The following is a 19,060-nucleotide window of genomic DNA, read 5'->3' on the forward strand; positions in this document are numbered from 1 at the left end:
TCTATGTTCTAACTCTGTGCTGTTCTATTCCTCTTTTCTCTCTCTGAACTCCTTACTCAATTCTGGGCTCCGCTCCTTTATTCGAATTCCGTACTGCTTTACGTGCTCTCTCTGAACTCCATGCTTCTTTATGGGCCCTTTCTCTCTTTGAACTTTGTGGGACTCTCCCGCACTGCACTCCATCCAGCTTGAAAGGCCTTCTCGCTATCTGAACTTTGTGGTGATTGTATAATATAAATTCACACTGTATATCACTGTGTCCCTGTGGGCTCCATCTGTGAGCCGTTGCGCGGCTCTGCCCACAGGGGGAGATGAGGAGCTTGTACAGGGCTCCACCCTTGCCTCCGCCCATGGCTCCACCCACAACCGGAAGTATAAAGTGCTGCGGTCTTGCGAGCCTGCCTTCAGTTCAGCTAGTCGCAGGCAGGCTTAGTTGTAAGTCGATTAAAGCCACAGTTTACTTCTACTCGTGTCTTTGAGTGAATTGATGGTCGCATCAATTTAATCGACTTAAAAAACTAACATGGAATCAGCTCTCAAACCTGATCGACTGGAACTCGATCCACAGGCCGCAGAAGCGAAGGAAATATTTCTGCATTGGCTTCGGTGCTTCAAAGCCTACCTGGCTGCGTCGACTACCTCCGCTGTTACTGAAGAACAGAAACTCAGTCTTCTACATGCACGGGTGAGCCATCGTATTTCAACTCAACTTGATAGTACCGACTCGTACACCGAGGCCCTCGCGATACTCGACCGCCTGTATGTGCGGCCCGTAAATGATGTTTACGCGCGGCATATTTTTACAACCCACCGCCAGCGCTCTGCAGAGTCGCTAGAAGACTACCAGCGCGACCTGAAAGCTCTAGCACGAGAATGTAACTTCCAGGCTGTGACAGCCTCCCAGCACATGGAACTCGCTGTCCGAGATGTGTATGTTGCAGGGGTCCAGTTCAATTACGTGTGCCAGCGTCTCCTTGAAAAAGGGGCCCAGAACTTGGAAGACACGGTAACGCTGGTCGCTTTTCAAAGCTTAAACTCGTTCCCAGCCGACCACGCGACCCCATCGTGGACCCCCAACCAGAGACTACCCCAGGCCTGTGCCGCGCGGCCACCCGCCCACCACGGAGGGCTATCTTGCCACTTTTGCGGCCAGCCCCAACACCCCCGGCAGCACTGCCCAGCCCGCAACGTGACCTGACATGGTTCATAAACCCACCCGCCTCGCTGAAAATCTCAAGCTTAGTTAAATTCAAAATGGAGATCGGCATTAATATGGAGAACCTGTCAGTTTAGGTGTGCCTTGGATCATTACCCTCTATATTTACCACACCGGTTAAACTGGCGGCTGGCAGAAATGTGAATTTACGGTACCTGGTCTCCATTTGCAGCCATCCAATGTGCGTTTGCCCCATGTCGGGACAGCAGAATGCTTCAGTTATAGAATTCTTGTTAGATCCAAGGAGCTATCCACATAAGTTAATACTATCCTACATATCCAAATTAGCTCACTGGTTGTGAAGTGCTTTGGGAGATTTCTGGTTTGTGAGGTTCTGTATAAATGTCAGCTTTTCTTTTCTTTCTTCAGGAGGGGAAAGGAGAAAAGAGAGACAAAGATAACTTCTGGAAAATGAAATTTGTTCTAAAGAGGAAACATTGCTCCATTATGTAAAAAAAACCCAAAACTATGTATCTGAAGTCCATATCCATGTTCAATGTTGGTTATGACATCTAAACGCATTACTTTAAAATGTAATTAATGGAAACAATGTTGACTGTGCGTTTTCTTTAACTCTGGCCATCAACTACTCCAATCTGTGTAACTTTTATGGCTAAATGTGTTGAATATTGCAGGAAAAATGAAGTCCAGAGCACACCGTAAAATAAATATACTTTATTCTTTTGCCAGGAAACTTGATGGAAAAGGTAACAGTATATGAACATAGAAAGCATTGTTAAACAATCTCAATGTACAAACTGAGCCAGTAGAAGTACAGGGCAGTCCTAAAGCTAGAAAACAACATCCCACTAGTGTTTCGGACACTACATGAATGATTCAATAAACTCAAATTACTGTACTCAAGAACAAATCTACGATAGAACACGCTTCTGCAGAGAGATATAATGTGTGTTAGCCACCAGATGACATTTACTTACTGGCTCATGTACAAGCAAATAAAATAACAAAATAACACTGAGAAGTGTTGTGCCTTTGAGGCTATCGTTACTGCAAACCCATGCAGCATGTAATGTTAACTCTTGATATGTTGCCGAACATGAAATGAATCTGCACAGCGAAATAATTAAACAAACATTTTTACTAGCTTTGTATGCTAGTACAAAACCAGTAGGCAATGGAGGTACCCTACCGCAAAAAATATTATGTTCTGACTAACATGTATGCAGGGAGTTGTTTTAATTTTTTAAAAAAATCTGTTTCTTAAGTGCTTGTGAATTGTAAACATTCATACAAACAACATGGTGATGTGGGCTAACTGCCAGTGGGAAACAATTACAACCAGCACAAAGTGCTAGTATTAAAAAAAAATTAAATATCAAACTTTGTTTCTCATTGCAAAAAGAGGTGGAAATATGTCCTTGTTTATTTAACAAAATTGAATGCTGGTGAGCTGAGGATAAAATCCCAACCTTCAGGCTTTGTTTGACTAGAAAATGCAAGAAAATACAACAGTAACATTGAGAATAATAATGAACGTCCCATATTGTCTAAACCAGAGAATCCTGTGACCATTACTCACCTTATTTACGTACTTAGGCTTTGTTCCATAACTTGGTGTATGTATTTAGACATGATATGCAAGGCAATGAGAAAGCACCAGAAACTCCAGCATAGAAATTTAGAATACATTGAGGAGTAACTCTGCAAAATAAAGTAATAATCAGAGTTCTACATCATTTTCCACAGCTTCTTCCCAGCATGCAATAGTGGACACACAAATGGGCTTGACCAGGCATCAGTCTTTGAACTGACTGCATTCAATCCAGGAGGACAGGATCTGGCCAACACAGTTCATTATTCAGTATTTTCATACTCAAAAGTCCATTAGGTCAAGAGTTACAGTGGTTTAAATGTCGAATATTACACTTATCAACCTGGTCCTTCAGGCCTTGATGTTTCAGAACAAAAAAAGAGAGAAGAAACTATCACATTTGGGAATGGTTGTGGTCACTGCAGCGCCATTTACTGTGTGTTTGGTACCTGGCTGTTTGGTCCATTGGCTGCAGAACTGGGAGACAGACTGGGGCTGGAAGTTGCTTCTAGTGCTTGACTGCTGCTCCCAGTACTCCCTGTGCTTGTGTTTGCTGAGGGTGCAAGGGGATCATGCCCTTCTGAGTTTTCCAGCATTTCTTGAATAAGGGGTGGCATTGATCCAGGAATCTCCAACTTAAGTGTGATGACACGCTCTGCACCTGTATGCAGACAGAGATTTCCTCTTAGTTAGGGCCAATTTTATTTGTTACTTTGTCTTAATATTCTATATACACAACTTTACTCAAACAATTTCACACCACCTTTTCATAAATCTCTTTTGCTCCAGTGAAAATAGTTTCATTGTCTCCGGTTGATCATTGTTTTTAATAATACTACATGGAAATGCACACAGTGCTCTAACTGAAGCCTGACCAGTTTTATTAAATATTTATCACTAAAAAAATGTTTGCCGTACTACAAAAGCAGTACTATCCTTAAACACCATCATAGAAATCACAGGGCCAATCACATCAGATGAAGGTGAAGTCATGTCACCCTTGAGAAAATTCCCAAAAGGAAGCACCTTCAATCTTTCTCTTTTAGGCACAAAATAGGCAGATGGATTATAATGTTGGAAAATGTGAAGTTATGCACTTTGGTAGGAAGAATAAAGGAGCTGAATATTATTTAAATGGAGAAAGACTGCCAGTGGGAAACAATTACAACCAGCAGAAAGTGATTTGGGGGTCCTCATGCATATATCACAAACAAACTAGCATGCAAGTTCAGCAGGTAATAGAAAAGACAAATAGAATGTTGGTCTTTGTTTTAAAGGAAATGGTGTATAAAAACAGGGAAGTCTTAAGTCTAAAACTTTACATGAGTCTAGTTAGACCACCCTTGGAATCCAAGGAAAGATATACTGGGATTGGAGGCTGCCCAGAGAAGGCTCACGAGGTTGATCCTGAGTATGGAGGGATTTTCTTACGAAGAGAGCTTGGGTAGGTTGGACCTGTGCTCATTTGAGTTTAGAAGATGCAAGCTTTTTGAGACCTTTGGATTCTCAGGGGGCGTGACATGGTACATGCTGAGCTGTTGTCTTTCCTTGTGAGAGTGTCTAGGACCAGAGGGCATAATCTCAGAGGCAGGGGTGACCTATTTAAGACAAAGATGAAGCTGGGTTGTTAAGTATGCTCAAGACTGAGATAGAGAGATTTTTAATCAGGAAGAGCATCATGGGTTATGGGAATAAGGCGGAAAAGTGGAGTTGAGGATTATCACATCAGATTAGTCATGATCTCATTGAATGGCAGAACTCGCTCGATGAGCCAAATGGTTTACTTTTGCTCCTACATCTTATTGTCTTTTGGTCAGTGCATTGATTATTGTAGTTTGTGTGTGATCTGGAAGGGCCGAGCAATTGTCAATAGCCATATAAAGCAAACTCGAAACATGGTTTCTGCACCTTTATAGGACTCTTTCTGACAACATCTCCTCCTAACATGCAGTTTATTATCTTAGTGAATCTGCATCTAACTTTATCACATTCAAAATGCAGCGACTAACGTGTGCTATTTGTAAGGTAGATAGCATTTCAAAAGATGTATGACCTTTGGACACACAATAAACTGAGTCAGAGATAATGGGAAGAGCTCATGAAAGCAGGAACCTGACTTTCAAACAACCAGAGTAAGTCTCAGTAAGACAGAACCAAAACAGCATCAATATTAGTAAATTTTAACCCCAAAAGCAACAGTCATAAAAAAAAGGAATTGCGCGAGAGAAACTATTAGCTTCTCAGGTGTTGCATTCCGTAGTTGGACTTACTGCTGACAACAGTAGTCAAAGAGCCAGAGACAGTACTGATTTGAATGGGGAGACTACAGGTTGGAGGAAGATCTGTTAAAACAGTGGAGAGGAATTTGAGCACTTTAAATGCTCATAATTTGTTACTCACTATTTTCTACCATGTAATGTCTTAACTGCCATCCAAAGGCTTTCACTATTGGAGCATTGTTGCCATTTCATGCCAACAGAAGCACAGGAACTTGAATAGTTTATCCCATGGATTCTGCACAGCCATCTTTGTTAATCCATTTTTTAAATCTAACTTTTCTCTAAATCCTTAATTTCCACACTTTCCCAAATGTTCACCTTCCTTTCGTGCATTTCAATTAAGTTCATCTTCTGTGACTTGCTGGAGGTTGCTTATTCCACAATGACATAATTCAATTTTTTTCCCTGAATTCCCTTTTAACTGGTTTACTTTGAAACGTAATGATTTTGTCCCTTTACACTGGATTCTTTCCTGTCAATTCACTTAAAAACTGTAAACACATTATTAGTCAGATCACCTTTTTAGCCACCTCCACTGTCTCACTGTAAGACAGTCCTCTGCCCTCTGATCAGAAACATCACCCTGGTGAATCATCGCTCAATTCTCTTCAAGGGCAGTATATCTTCCTGAGATAAGGTGAAACCGAATGCACATTGCAAATCAAATAACTGTTGCCTCAAATAACTACTCTCAATGAAGCAAATAGTCTGATAGAAGTAACACCATTACTTTGAAGAAATGAACAAGTATGGAAAGAGATATCAGAAATAAACGATCTTATTGTGGTACCTTTTGCACTGATGCTGCGCAAATCTGTGATTTTCATTAATATCTTTGGGAACATATGGGGTTTATTGGGTCTTCTTTTCCGTATATAAATCTTTAAAGCTTCCAAAAGTGGTTCCTGCAATTTGTCCACCTTTTCTGCATCTTCCAGATCTTGGCGGTCTATGAAGAAATTAATTGTAACAGACCATATTAGACATTCTGTAGACTTGAAGACCAAATCACCTTGTAATTGATTTTGCATTAATACTCTTCAAGGCGGTCTCCCTATTATAACACATCTCGCTGTGGACGTGGCAAGGTGTTGGACCAACTGATGACACACCAGCAGATTTCAATATAAATGCCAATATGTAGCTGAGAAACATCAACAATGGAGTCCATTAAAAATAAAACATCAAATGGACTTTTTAAAGCTGCAGCTACTGTATAATTTCCATTTAAAAGCAGATCATCTATCAATCAATAAAATGTAGCAAGTGCTTAGATTTATTTTAAATGTTCAACAGCAGGGCCAAGTTTTCAAAGCTAAAGATCACTGGACATTTAAATATCAGTCAGAAACATGACAGGAGAGTTTCCCAGCACAGTTTTCTACAGTGTTGGTGCATTATGACAGTTTCTCCATTAGGAAAAGTACTGTCATGCATGTCACCACTTACACAATGATGGTAAATGTAATGGTCAACTTATCTTTACGGGAAGGAGCCCTATAATAAATCATTGCAATAAAAACTCATCCAACTTATAATGTAGCATCTACATATTGAAACTGAAAGAACACTGATTTTGTATTTTAAAATGTGTCAATAAAAAAATACCAGCAGCAGGTGACTGCTTTAATTTTGGTTTGTCACTTGGGACTGGAGTCCCCTATTCTTCATGACTCAGCTGAGGTGCTGTGAACCAAAATGGCTCAACTCTATGGAAATAGCTGGGGGTCTGAAAATGCCCACCTCTGCAATGGAGAAGGCAAGGGTGGGATTGCTGAGTATGGCCTTGATACCCTCACCCTTATTCCAGATACATTTAAATCCCACACAACAGGAATTGGGTCCCATCCGCCATATTTAAATCGCCCATCCCTACCTTGGCTCTCACATGAATGGGTGCATGAAAATCTGGGACGTTTGTATTAAAACCATAAATGTACGAAGGAAACCAAGTTTTCAAGATACCCCACACCTGCTCTCAGTGGGTCAGGTATGTAAAAATACAGGCCTATCGCTCACTCTTCTTTTCAGAATGGCTAATTTTCTTTTTATTGCTCTATACATTGTTTTTACTCTTACAGATTCTAAATTAGCTTTCATGGCACTTGCGTGGTCCGACAGCTACTTGCCAATTCTAAGCCCAAGCCTGGATATTGTCTGGTTCTTGCTGCATTTGGATATGGCGGCTTCAGTATCTGAGTAGTCACAAATGGTGCTGAATATTGTGTAATCACAGAACCATAGAAAATAGAAGCAGGAGTAGGCCATTTAGTCTTTTGTGCCTGCTCCGTTATTCATTATAATCGTGGATGATCATCCAACTCAGTAACATGTTTCTGCTTTCCTCCCATATCCTTTGGTCCCTTTAGCTCCAAGAGTTATTTCTAACTCCTTCTTGAAAACATACAACAGTGTTTTGGCCTCAACTGCTTTCCGTGGTAGTGAATTCCACAAGCTCACCACTCTCTGGGTGAAGAAAGTTTGCATCTTCGTCCTAAATGGTCTACCCTGTATCCTCAGACTGTGAACCCTGATTCTGGAACGCCCGCCATCGGGAAAATACTTTATGCATTGACAAGTGATTTTTAAAAAGATCCTTATCTTAAAGTTTCGCCTTCTTTATAGCTGTGATTGGCTTCAACTAATTTATAATTCACTCAATTCGACCAAACTGTAGTCTGCCAATTTAACAGATAAATGTTTTTGTGTGATTTTGTATTTTTCCATAACCTGGCTTGCCAATTATACCTCTAACATTAATTAGATTAACATTGTTTTCCAAAAGTCATTATGACCCTGACTGACTGTTACCATGGAAACGGATCTTGTCCAAGTCTGGGAAGGCATGTGAGTCTTTTGTCACTGGCCTTGAGTTCTCTAGCTGTCTCAAGCGACTTGCAAAATGTGAGAATGGAGTGTCTTATCTGATCAGTTCCCAAATAGTCAGCTTTTCCGCACTCTGATGGTTAATATATTGATTTAGTTAATTACTCTTAAGGATTTAAGGATTTTTCCAACCAGGATTTCTTTGTTAAACCTTTTATCTATCTTATCTATAACTAACCAGAAAATCTGATTTCTATCATGCATCTACCCTGTCTAGTCCTGTTAGAATTTTATCGGTTTCTATGAGATCCTCCCTCATTCTTGTCAACTTCCTAACTGACTCATTCTCGCCTCATACGTCAGTCCCGCCATCCCAGGAATTAATCTGGTACACGTGTGCTGCACTCCCGACATAAAAAAGAACATTCTTCCTCAGATACGACCAAAACTGCACACAATATTCCAGGTGTGCCTTACCAAGGCAGTAATTGCAGCAATACATCCCTGGTTCTGTACACGAATCCTCTCACTATGAAGGCCAACAGGTCAGTTGCCTTCTTTACCGCCTGCTGCCACTGAATGCTTACTTTCGGTGATCAGTGTACAAAGACACACAGGTCTCATTGCACATTCCCCTCTCTCAATCTAGCTATTCAGATAATAAACTTCCTTCCTGTTTTTGTTATCAAAATGGATAACCTCGCATTTCTCCAAATTATACTGCATCAGCCATGCATTTGCCCACTCACTCAACTTGTCCAAATCACACTGAAGCATCTCTGCATCCTTCTCACAGCTCACGCTCCACCCCAGCTTTGGGTCATCTGCAAATTTGGACATATTACGTTAGCTTCCTCATCTAAATCATGAATATGCATTGTGTACAGCTGGGGTTCCAGCACTGATCCCAGTGGTATCCCACTAGTCACTGCCTGCCACTGTTTCCCAATTGCTCTGCTAATAAATCTTTTATAATGAACTCCAGCATTTTCCCCACTACCGACGTCAGGCTAAATGGTCTATGATCCCCTAATTTCTCTCTACGTCCCTTTTAAAATAGTGGGGTTACTTTAATTACCCTCCAATCCTAGGAAATGTTCCAGAGTCTATAGAATTTGAAAGATGACCACCAATTCATCCACTATTGTAAGGGTCACTTCCTTAAGTACGCTGCAATGTAGATTGTCAGGCCCTGGGGATTTATCGGTCTTCAACCCCCAACATTTCCCTACTAATAATGATTTTGTTCAGTTCCTCCCTCTCACTAAACCCCAACATTCCTGGTACGTTATTTAAGTCCTCTTTTGTGAAGACAGAACCAAAGTATGTATTTAGTTGGCCAGCCATTTCTTTGTTCCTCATTATAAATTCCCCTGATTCTAACTGTAAGGGACCTACATTTGTCTCCACCAGTCTTTTTCTCTTCACATACCTATTGAAGCTTTCACAGTCAGTTATCGATCGGACCCCAGGGGGTGACTCCACGGTGGCCAGGCCCACGATCGGGGCCCACCGTTCGGCGGGCGGGCCAGTGCCGTGGGGGCACTCTTTTTCTTCCGCGCCACCGCCACGGCCCCCACCATGGCGGAGGTGGAAGAGAATCCCCCAGCGCGCATGCGCCAGTGGTGACATCAGCGGTGGTGACGTCAGCGGCAGCTGACGCACCGGAACATGCGCGAACCGGCGAAGGCCTTTCGGCCAGCCCCGGAGCCGGGCGGTGGGCGTCAAAGGCCGTTGTTGCCGGTTTTGGCGCCAGTCGGCGTGGTGCCAACCGCTCCGCCGCGGGCCTAGCCCCTCAATGTGAGGGCTTGGCCCCTAAAGGTGCAGAGAATTCCGCACCTTTGGGGAGGCCCGACGACGGAGTGGTTGGCGCCACTCCGCTACGCCAGGACCCCCCGCCCCTCAAGTCTTTTGTTTTTTTGCATTATTCTGCTTTTTGTGGACAGAGCAGAGCTAGAAAACTTTCCACTTTGGCAGGATATTCCTCATTGTTGCAACTGTAGGGGAACAGCTTGGCTGAGGGTGTGTCTCATTCTGAAACACAAATCTTCAGCACTACATTCACGATATTGCCAGGGCCCATAGCCTGTGACATATCCAGTGCCTTCACCCATTGCTTGATATCATCTGGAGTGAATTGTATTGTCTGAACATTGGCATCTATGATGCTGGATCTTTCAGAGGAGGCCAAGGTGGATCATCCACTCAGCACTTCTGGCTAAAGAATGTTGCAAATCCTTCAACTCTGTCTTTTGCACTGATCTGTTGGGCTCCTCCAACAGTGAGAATGGGGATGTTTATGGAGCCTCCTGCTCCTGTTAATTGTTCACCACCATTCATAACCTATTTGGGCAGCACAGTAGCACAGTGATTAGCACTGTGGCTTCATTGCTCCAGGGTCCCAGGTTCGATCCCCCGCTGGATCACTGTCTGTGCAGAGTTTGCACGTTCTTCCCGTGTCTGCGTGGGTTTCCTCCGGGTGCTCTGGTTTCCTCCCACAGTCCAAAGATGTGGAGGTTAGGTGGATTGGTCATGCAAAATTGCCCTTAGTGTCCAAAAAGGTTAGGAGGGGTTAATGGGATAGGGTGGAAGTATGGGCTTAAGTGGGTTGGTGCAGACTTGATGGGCTAAATGGCCTCTTTCTGCACTGTATGTTCTATGTTCTATATGATAGGTCAGAGGAATCTTGATCAGATCCACTGACGACAGGATTGCTTAGCCCTGTTCATAGCGTGATGTTATTGCCATTTAGCATGCTTGGAGTCCTGTATTATCGTCTGACCAGATTGCTATCTCACTTTTAGGTGCTTCTCGTGTTGCTTGGTGGCACAGTGGTTCGCACTGCTGCCTCACAGCGCCAGGGACTTGGGTTCAGTTCCAACCTTGGGTGCCTGTGTAGAGTTTGCATGTTCTCCCCGTGTCTGTGTGTGTCACAGTCCAAAGATGCGCAGATTAGGTGGATAGGCCATGATATATTGCGCCTTAATGTCCAAGATGTGTAAATTAGTTGGGGTTATGGGATTACAGGGATGGGACAGGGAGGGTCTCGGTAGGGTGCTCTTTCAGAGGGTCGGTGCAGACTTGATGGACGAATGACCTCCTTCTACACTGTCAGGATTCTAAGATCCTGTATTATTCTTCTACACGTCTCAATGAACCACAATTGATCACCTTGGTTTGATGGTAATGTGGAGTGAGGGATGTGCTGGACCATGTGGTTACAGATTGTTATATACAATCCTGCTGCTGCTGATGGCCCACAGAGCCTTATCGATATCTCTTTTGAGCTGCCAGATCTGTTCTGAATTTATCCCATTTGGCATGGTGGTAACGCCAAACAATTCCTTCAGTGTAAGGATGGGACTTCATCTCCACAAGGACAGTGACTGTCCGGTGATAACCTCCACCTATACTGTCATGTGCAGATTTTTGTGAAGGGGGAAAAATATTTGCCCTCTTGTTGGTTCTCTGGCTAACAGCCAGGGGCCCAGTCTGGCAGTTTTGTCCTTCAGGACTTGGCCAGCTCAGCCAATAGGGTGACCACTCTCTCTGATGGACATTGAAGTCCCTCACCCAGAATATATTCTGTGCCTTTGTGACCCTCAGTGCTTCTACTAAGTGGTGTTGAACACTGAGGAGTAATGATTCATCAGCTGAAGACAAGATTTGGGGGGTGGTCGGTGGTCATCAGCAGGAAGTTTCCTTGCCCAGGTATGGCCTGATGCCATGAGATTTCGTGGGATCAGGAGACAATTTTGAGAACTCCCAGGGCAACTCCCTCCTGAATATAATCCATGTACCGCCACCTCTGGTGGGTCTATCCTGCCGACGGGATAGGACATACCCAGCGATGGTGATGGTGGTGTCTGTGACATTGTCTAAGATATGATTTGGTGAGTATGAATGTGTCAGACTGTTGCTTAACTGGAGTGTGGGACAGTTCGCCCAACATTGATACAAGCACCCAGATGTCAGTGAGAAGGATTTGGGGTTTACTGGGCAGGGAGTGCTTTTTTCATTTCTGACTTCCATGCTGAGGTCAATGACAGGTGATCCATCTAGTTTAATTCTTTGGATATGTTGTTGCAATGGATTGATACAACTGAATGACTTGCCAGGCCAGTTTTGTGAATCATATGTCGGCTAAGCCGGTAAGGATTGTACGGGCGCGATTCAGCAGACTGAAGTTAAAGTCCACCATCAGATTCGTTCGGCGAGTTATTTCTCGGTGGCGGTGGCACCGAGGAACATCCCGCTATCCAATGGCACTTTGCTGTTCTTTTTGGCCTTGGGGGTTTTTCCCCCATTGATGCCCACCTAGAGGGCTTTCCCACTGGCGAGTAAAAGACCTGACAGCCTGGCAGTGCCACCCGGGCAGAATGGCACTTCCAGGATGCCATACTGGCAGCGCCCAGGTGCCAGGGAAGTACCAGGCCCTGTCCCTGACATCCCACAGGGATCTCCAATAGCCTGAGAGACTCCCCCAGGTGCCATTACACCTTGTTAACGATTGTGTGAACGAGTACTAAAGGGTGCCCTGATGTGGTCTCCCAGGCATGGCCAGTGAGTCCCAGGCTCCAGGTGAATCTATTAGCCTCATTTAACCGGCTAGCGAGGGTGAGATTCAGATCCCGGTGGGCGGAGTGAGTCGGGAAACTCGCGATCAGCCAATTTGGGGCTCGTGTGCAATTCACCCATTGTGCCCGGATCTGGGCCGGGCGCAACTGGGTCGCTGAATCATGCCTTACATCTCCTTCCTATAATGGGAGGCAGTGGTATCGTGGTATTGTCGCTGGACTAGCAATCCAGAGACCTGGGGATCTGGGTTCAAATCCCACCACGGCAGATGGTGAAATTTGAATTCAATAAAACTCTGGAATTAAAAGTCTGATCATGAGGATGAAACCACTGTCGAAAGTCATGAACACCCATTTGGTTCACTAGTGCCCCTTTGGGAAGGAAATCAGCCATACTATCTGGTCTGGCCTATAACTGTGGGCAGCACGGTAGCATGGTGGTTAGCATAAATGCTTCACAGCTCCAGGGTCCCAGGTTCGGTTCCCGGCTGGGTCACTGTCTGTGCGGAGTCTGCACGTCCTCCCCGTGTGTGCGTGGGTTTCCTCCGGGTGCTCCGGTTTCCTCCCAGAGTCCAAAGATGTGCGGGTTAGGTGGATTGGCTATGCTAAATTGCCCGTAGTGTCCTAAAAAAGTAAGGTTAAGGGGGGGGGTTGTTGGGTATAGGGTGGATACGTGGGTTTGAGTAGGGTGATCATTGCTCGGCACAACATCGAGGGCCGAAGGGCCTGTTCTGTGCTGTACTGTTCTATGTTCTATAACAAAGTGGCCACACAGTCGAAAGATGTGCGGGTTAGGTGGATTGGCCATGCTAAATTGCCCTTAGTGTTAAAGTAAGGTTAATTGGGGGGGGGGGGGGGGGGGGGGGTACTGGTATGGGGTGGATATGTTAGGCTTGAGTAGGGGGTGATCAATGCTCGGCACAACATCGAGGGCCGAAGGGCCTGTTCTGTGCTGTACTGTTCTATGTTCTATATGCGACTGCAGATCCACAGCAATGTGGTTGATCCTTAATTGCCCTTGGACATGGACAATAAACACTGGAGCAGCTAGTGACACCCACATCTCATGAACAAGAAATAAAAAAGAAAAAAATGAGGGGTAGAATAATAGAGTGAGGGAGGGTGGGGGCCTGGATGGAACACCCTTCACGTCCCCAGAAACCACATAGGTGTGGAGTCGACATGAAGAGTGTGAGCGGGTAGGAAGGAAGAGGGGTGTTCGACCTGAGTGGGCCATCCCACAATTAGCCAAGGGTGATCCCCGAAGAGCAAACCCTGTTCCCCCCTTCCACAAACCCCATCCCTTCCTTCTGCCGTTTATACAAATTTAATTTTTTAAAAATGGTTTCCTGCTCCCAGTCGGCTGCCCATGCCATATGTTTTATGGCGTGGGCAGTGTATTATCAGGGTCAATTGGATTAATAAGAAGTCTAACTGACCCTTAGTTATTCATTCAAATGTCAGCCCTCCCAAACCCCCTCTGAGGGTGAACTTGGGGGTGGGATAGGCCCGTACTCCATTTTGTGTGGCCCCCTCCACGGGAAACATGCCCAACAATAAACGTTAAATTCAGCCTGAGGTAACCAGATGAGTTTTATAACAATCCCATGGTTTTATGGTCATCATTACTGACTGTTATTAGCTTTTATTTCAGATTTATTTATTCGATTTACTGAATTTAAGTTCACCAGCTGCCTTTGTGGGATTTGAACTCATGTTGTCAGCTCATTAGTCAAGCCCTCTGGATTACTGATATTGCAATATAATCACTATCCGACTGCATCCAAACTAATCACTCGCTCTTAACCTTGGTTCAAAGGTAGCACACCCTTCCCTGAATCAGGAGAACATGATTTCAAACGCGACCCTAGGATTTGAACACATAACCAGGATGATATTGCACTGAAGCACTGCTGCAGTGTTGAGCTGTTTGTCTTACGGATGAAACATTAAACTGAGATCCCATCTGCCTTCCCAGGTGCACATTAAAGATTCCACGGCACTATTTCAAAAAGAGCAGGAGAGTTCTCCCTCATGTCTTGGCCAATAATTCTTCGTGGGTAATCCCGCAGGGTACAGGATGACACTGCAGTTCGATGGGTTCTGAGATAGCTGATATGTCCAATGTACGATCTGAGGACTCCGCCACATGTGGGATTATGGTGCTCAGAGGGTTGAATTGACGAGTTGTTTAAAGGTTTGAGTATGTTCCCGATGAAGTCTCTCGATGTGTTTGGGGCCTTCCCAAGTCACAAGCGAGGGCCTCCCGTGAATTGGCGAGGATGATTGATTTCTTCAGCGATGCCTTGAGAATACCCCTAAAGCATTTCCACTATCCTCCTGTAAGTCTCCTCTCAGGTCCGAGTTCTATTTAGAGCTGTTGCTTTGGGAGTCTCATGCTGGGCACATGAATGACATCTCCCGGCCAGCAGAGCTGGGTTTGAGTGATTAGCGCTTCGAAAGCCCCTTGTTGCCTTGGGAAAAGCGCTGCTTTGGACCATCTTTCTTGCCACTGGATTTGGACGGTATTTTGAAGGCACCACAGTGGCACTGTCCCCGGTACTTTGAGGTACTTGCTGAGGGTTGTTCAAGTCTCTGAAGCAGGTAGGAGCACAGGGATCACTGCGGCCCTGTAAACCAAGACATTAGTCTCGGGTTTGAGATCCAGGTCCACAAATACCCTTCCTCAGTCAGCCAGAGGCAGAGCCGGCACATTAGAGGCAATAATGAATTTTATCGACTGTGTCTGCCCTCATTGAGAGGATTCTCTCAAGATGGGGGAAATGGTCCACAATTTCCTGGATCTCGGCATTGAACCTACTTGATGGAGGAGCTAGGTCAGTTAGTTGGAGGAGGGCCTTAGTTAGCCAGGTGTTCAGTGAAAGATCCATTTTTACAAATACTTCAGCGAAGGAGTCGACAATGACCTGGACCTCAGCTTGTGAGTAAGCTGACACACACGATCATTAGCTGCAAACTGGAACATAAAAGATTGGGATTGGAGGGATTTTAGTTTTGGATTGAGGATGGTGCAGGCAGAGATATTCCTATCTGTTCTGTCAAATATCTCCACGCCTTTGGGCAATAGTTGTGACAATTATCTATCCCTCAATCAACAGCAGTAAAACAGATGATCTGGTCACATCTGGCTGTTTGTGGGAGTTGGGAGGTACACAGGCTGCTGCATTTCCCTACATTACACCAGCCACTACACGCCAAAAGTACTTTAGCAGTTGTGACGTGTTTTGGGACATCTTGCCGACCCGAAGAAATTTAAGTTCTTTTTCCAGGTACCTCACTTTCACACTCTGGGAATAAGCAACTCTGCCAGGAGGTGGCAGCATCACAGCACAAACACAATGGAGACTTGATTGTGCAGCACAAAGGCTTACACTGCTTCCTGGGGGTGTGAGGCACTGCTGGCTGTGTCCTACCCCACCCACGTGGTGTTATAGCAGCAAAAGGGCACATGCTGGTACATCCCTTGTGTGTTCTAGGAGCCTCTGAATTGGCACAATTTTGACGCCACATAACTCAACCAGCTGATGTGACATCAGAATTCCAAATTTGAACCACACAGCTCATGTCCACATCTTCGTCACTCTGGAGCTTTGCACGGGCCTTCTTCAAAGGATGAGGCACCAAATTGGAGATGATAAAGCTTTTGCCAACTTTCCCTATTCCAAAGTATCCGCACGTACTCTGGAGTGTTTCTGGAGGCTGAGCGCCTGGATCTGGCAGGGTGTGTTGCTGCATTCCCACAGGGATGGCAGAGGATCTGCTGATGCCATGTCCATATGAAGGCTGCAGCAATTGTGCTATCTCTTGAGTCTGGTACACTACAGAGAAATTGGGGCAGAGGCTGCAGAGAAGGAAACTTCTGCATGATGTCGTCTGCCAAGTTGGAGCTGGACTCCTCAATGCTCCTTGACAATGTCGGTCAGTACATCCAACCTGTTGATGTGCATGAAATCAGTGATCTCCTGTGTGCTGCCCTATTGAAGTCGTCTTTAGAGTGCTCCGTAGCAGAACCTGCCTGTGATCTCTTCCTCCAGTCGGCTGGCAAATGTACCATCCTTTTCCCTTGGCCTGGCTGCAGCCTATATGTGCCTGGATGACTCATCGTATGCCGATCCCAACCCAATGTTAGCCTCCAAGGCAGGTGTAGTGATAGTTTCTGAGCTGGTGGCTATGGGTGTCAGATAAGTGATGGGGCCTCCTCATCAATCCTGTGCTATAGCTCTCCCTTCATATCCTGGGGCTTCAATGGCTGAGCAAGTAGAGCCTCTGGGTGTTTGGAAGCAGGAACTCAGAAAGGGGAAGGTCTGGGTGGCGTATGTGGGGTGGAAAGGAAGTGGTCCAAGACTACACCATCTGCAGTTTGCTCATCATGTCAGACAGCAGATGAAGGTGAACTGGGGGTTGAGATGGGGGTAAGGCAGGAATATGCGAACAGTCTTATGCTGGGGACCTCTGTAAGCCTCAGGTGATGCAGGGATTTTGAGCCACACTGCATAAGAAAATTCAGGCAGTGTGGTTTACTCCGTCACTATGCCGTGATGGGCCCGATAGAGCCAGCAAGGCCGGCTCCACAGAGATCAGGGTACCCTTTAGAGATGGCATCCTGGACAGCACAGAAAATAACCCCGCCCCCCCGCCCAACTCAGCCCCCAACTGCCCCATGGACACGGGGAACCCACCCCTCACCACAAGCATCCTTCCCTCATAAGCATCAACATTAGGAGCTCTCCCCCCCCCCCAACCCCCCCCCCCCCGCACCCTCTCCAACCATCAGCAGCTCCCACCTCCCCACACCAAGCATCAACCTTTTTCCACACCAGCAATTAGAATGCAGATTTATGATTTATCGAGTATGAAACAGTTTGAGAAGGTGCAAGATTTTCCCAAGAGCTCAACAGACCTACCCCCACAGATCAGACAGATGGCACTAAGAAGGCCAGTCTCGGTGTCATCCATTTCAAGTGGCAGGAGTTGGTTGGCAAAGGTAAAGACGAGGTCAGTGAGAGGGCCAAAACCCGCATTGTGCATCTGAATCCTGTTCAAGGTAAGGCCATCGGAGAAGGTCATTGTGTCTTGCTCAGGTGTGTATCGGGTGCAGATTCGGAGAATCTGTTGGTGTGAAATGAAAAATCAATTATTTTTCAGAATGCCATTGGTAATACTTCTGTAAAACAATATACTGTTACTGAAAAGATAAAAAGGAGAAGTTTTGTATGCAAGCTTTTAAAAATGAATCTCACTTAAATTGAGAGACCGAAAATGGTTACCTAACTTAGAAAGGAAAATGAACAGGTGATAAATGATTTATGTCTAGATACAAAACACCTATAACTGCACTTTAAATATAATTCATTGCAGAAAGAATGCTGGGATATTTCAGCAGGGTAAGTAAGGATATGTGGAAGTATATGACTTGCTTGGGCAGATGTCCATTTATGGATGCACACTGTGACCGTGTTGGAGGAATGGTACGCATGGCATTGAATGCTGGTATCTTGCCAGTAACCAGTATATTTTGGCTAGAGCACTGAGGAATAGTAGATGACACCAGCACAGTAGATCTGTCTCATTTTCAGATGACAGGTATCCAGGGAGTGAAGCAATCGTCTGCCCTCAACCCCAAAAGAGAAATTCCCATGTTCCAGATGCTGCTGGCATGTGGATCTCAGTGTAACACTCTTCAGATCTCGTTTATGGCTGCCTCAACATCAGAAGACTCCGAGAGAGACTCCGACCAATATTTCACCAGTTTTCCTGGGCTTCAAACCATAGTGGTAACATCGATTGCTGCAATATTTCTGTAACAATGATCATAGCTTCACAATAATGGAGTGACACCCATTCTCTTAATAAAAGGTGACAAATCAGGGCCATGTGTGCTGTTAATATTTACTATAACTTCAAGGAAATATGTCACATACAACTAGTGCAGTACTTTCTCATGTTGCCAGATGGTTTCTATGGGGCAATTGAAAGAAATTGACTTGTTACATAAGATACTTGTCTTCTATTTGACACATTAGCGCACTGCTGGTTCAGAGAGTTGGTAGATATCCCCTTTGGTTGTCTGAAAAGGATCAGTTGTGTATACATTGCTTGCCTTGAAAGCTACTGGGAGAGCTGACCCCCGTCTTGAAGCTGTTCAGGAGGACCTGTTCCAGAAAGCCTTACAATTCTGTCACTGACCCTTTCTGTCATCATTTAAGGCTGATCTTTCTGAAATCATAGTAAGTGTACCTTGGCCTACTCATAGTTAGGTAAAGACAAGTGTGGTATGAACATTGAAAATAAAAATGCGCCTCCCTCTCATACCTCCTGTGATACTCAGACAGAACCAGTAAATGCAATGGTAAAGTTAACCTAGAACACACAGGGACAAAACTACTGTCATTTAGAACTACCAACCCACAAAAATAATTTACGGCGGTGGAACATTTTGAGTTGTTAATTGGTTGAGAGGTAAGAGATTGCAAGTATGGATAAAAGTTTGTTGTTTGGCGTGTGTGACAATGGCACTTCTTAAATATTGGACTGGTGTCTCAGTTTTTCACCATTCATATGTCAATGACTTGAATGAAATACAGAGAGT

The 19,060-nt window shown here is 44.9% G+C and overlaps 1 protein-coding gene across 6 annotated transcripts in view; it reads right to left on the minus strand.

The window, feature by feature from the left end:
* Nucleotides 1-1,876: 1,876 nt before the first annotated feature.
* Nucleotides 1,877-19,060, minus strand: part of LOC119966112 (retinoic acid receptor beta-like) — a 279,552-nt gene continuing 262,368 nt past the window's right edge. For all 6 annotated transcript variants that reach the window (XM_038797340.1, XM_038797334.1, XM_038797336.1 and 3 more), the window contains 3 exons: nt 17,376-17,580; nt 5,838-5,996; nt 1,877-3,429 (listed from right to left, as the gene is read on the minus strand). In XM_038797340.1, the coding sequence (XP_038653268.1) occupies nt 3,200-3,429; nt 5,838-5,996; nt 17,376-17,580 (594 nt within the window). In that variant the 3' untranslated portion in view covers nt 1,877-3,199. The remainder of the gene's footprint in view (nt 3,430-5,837; nt 5,997-17,375; nt 17,581-19,060) is intronic.

Source organism: Scyliorhinus canicula, chromosome 5, assembly GCF_902713615.1.
Source record: "Scyliorhinus canicula chromosome 5, sScyCan1.1, whole genome shotgun sequence".
Classification (NCBI taxonomy): Eukaryota; Metazoa; Chordata; class Chondrichthyes; order Carcharhiniformes; family Scyliorhinidae; genus Scyliorhinus; species Scyliorhinus canicula.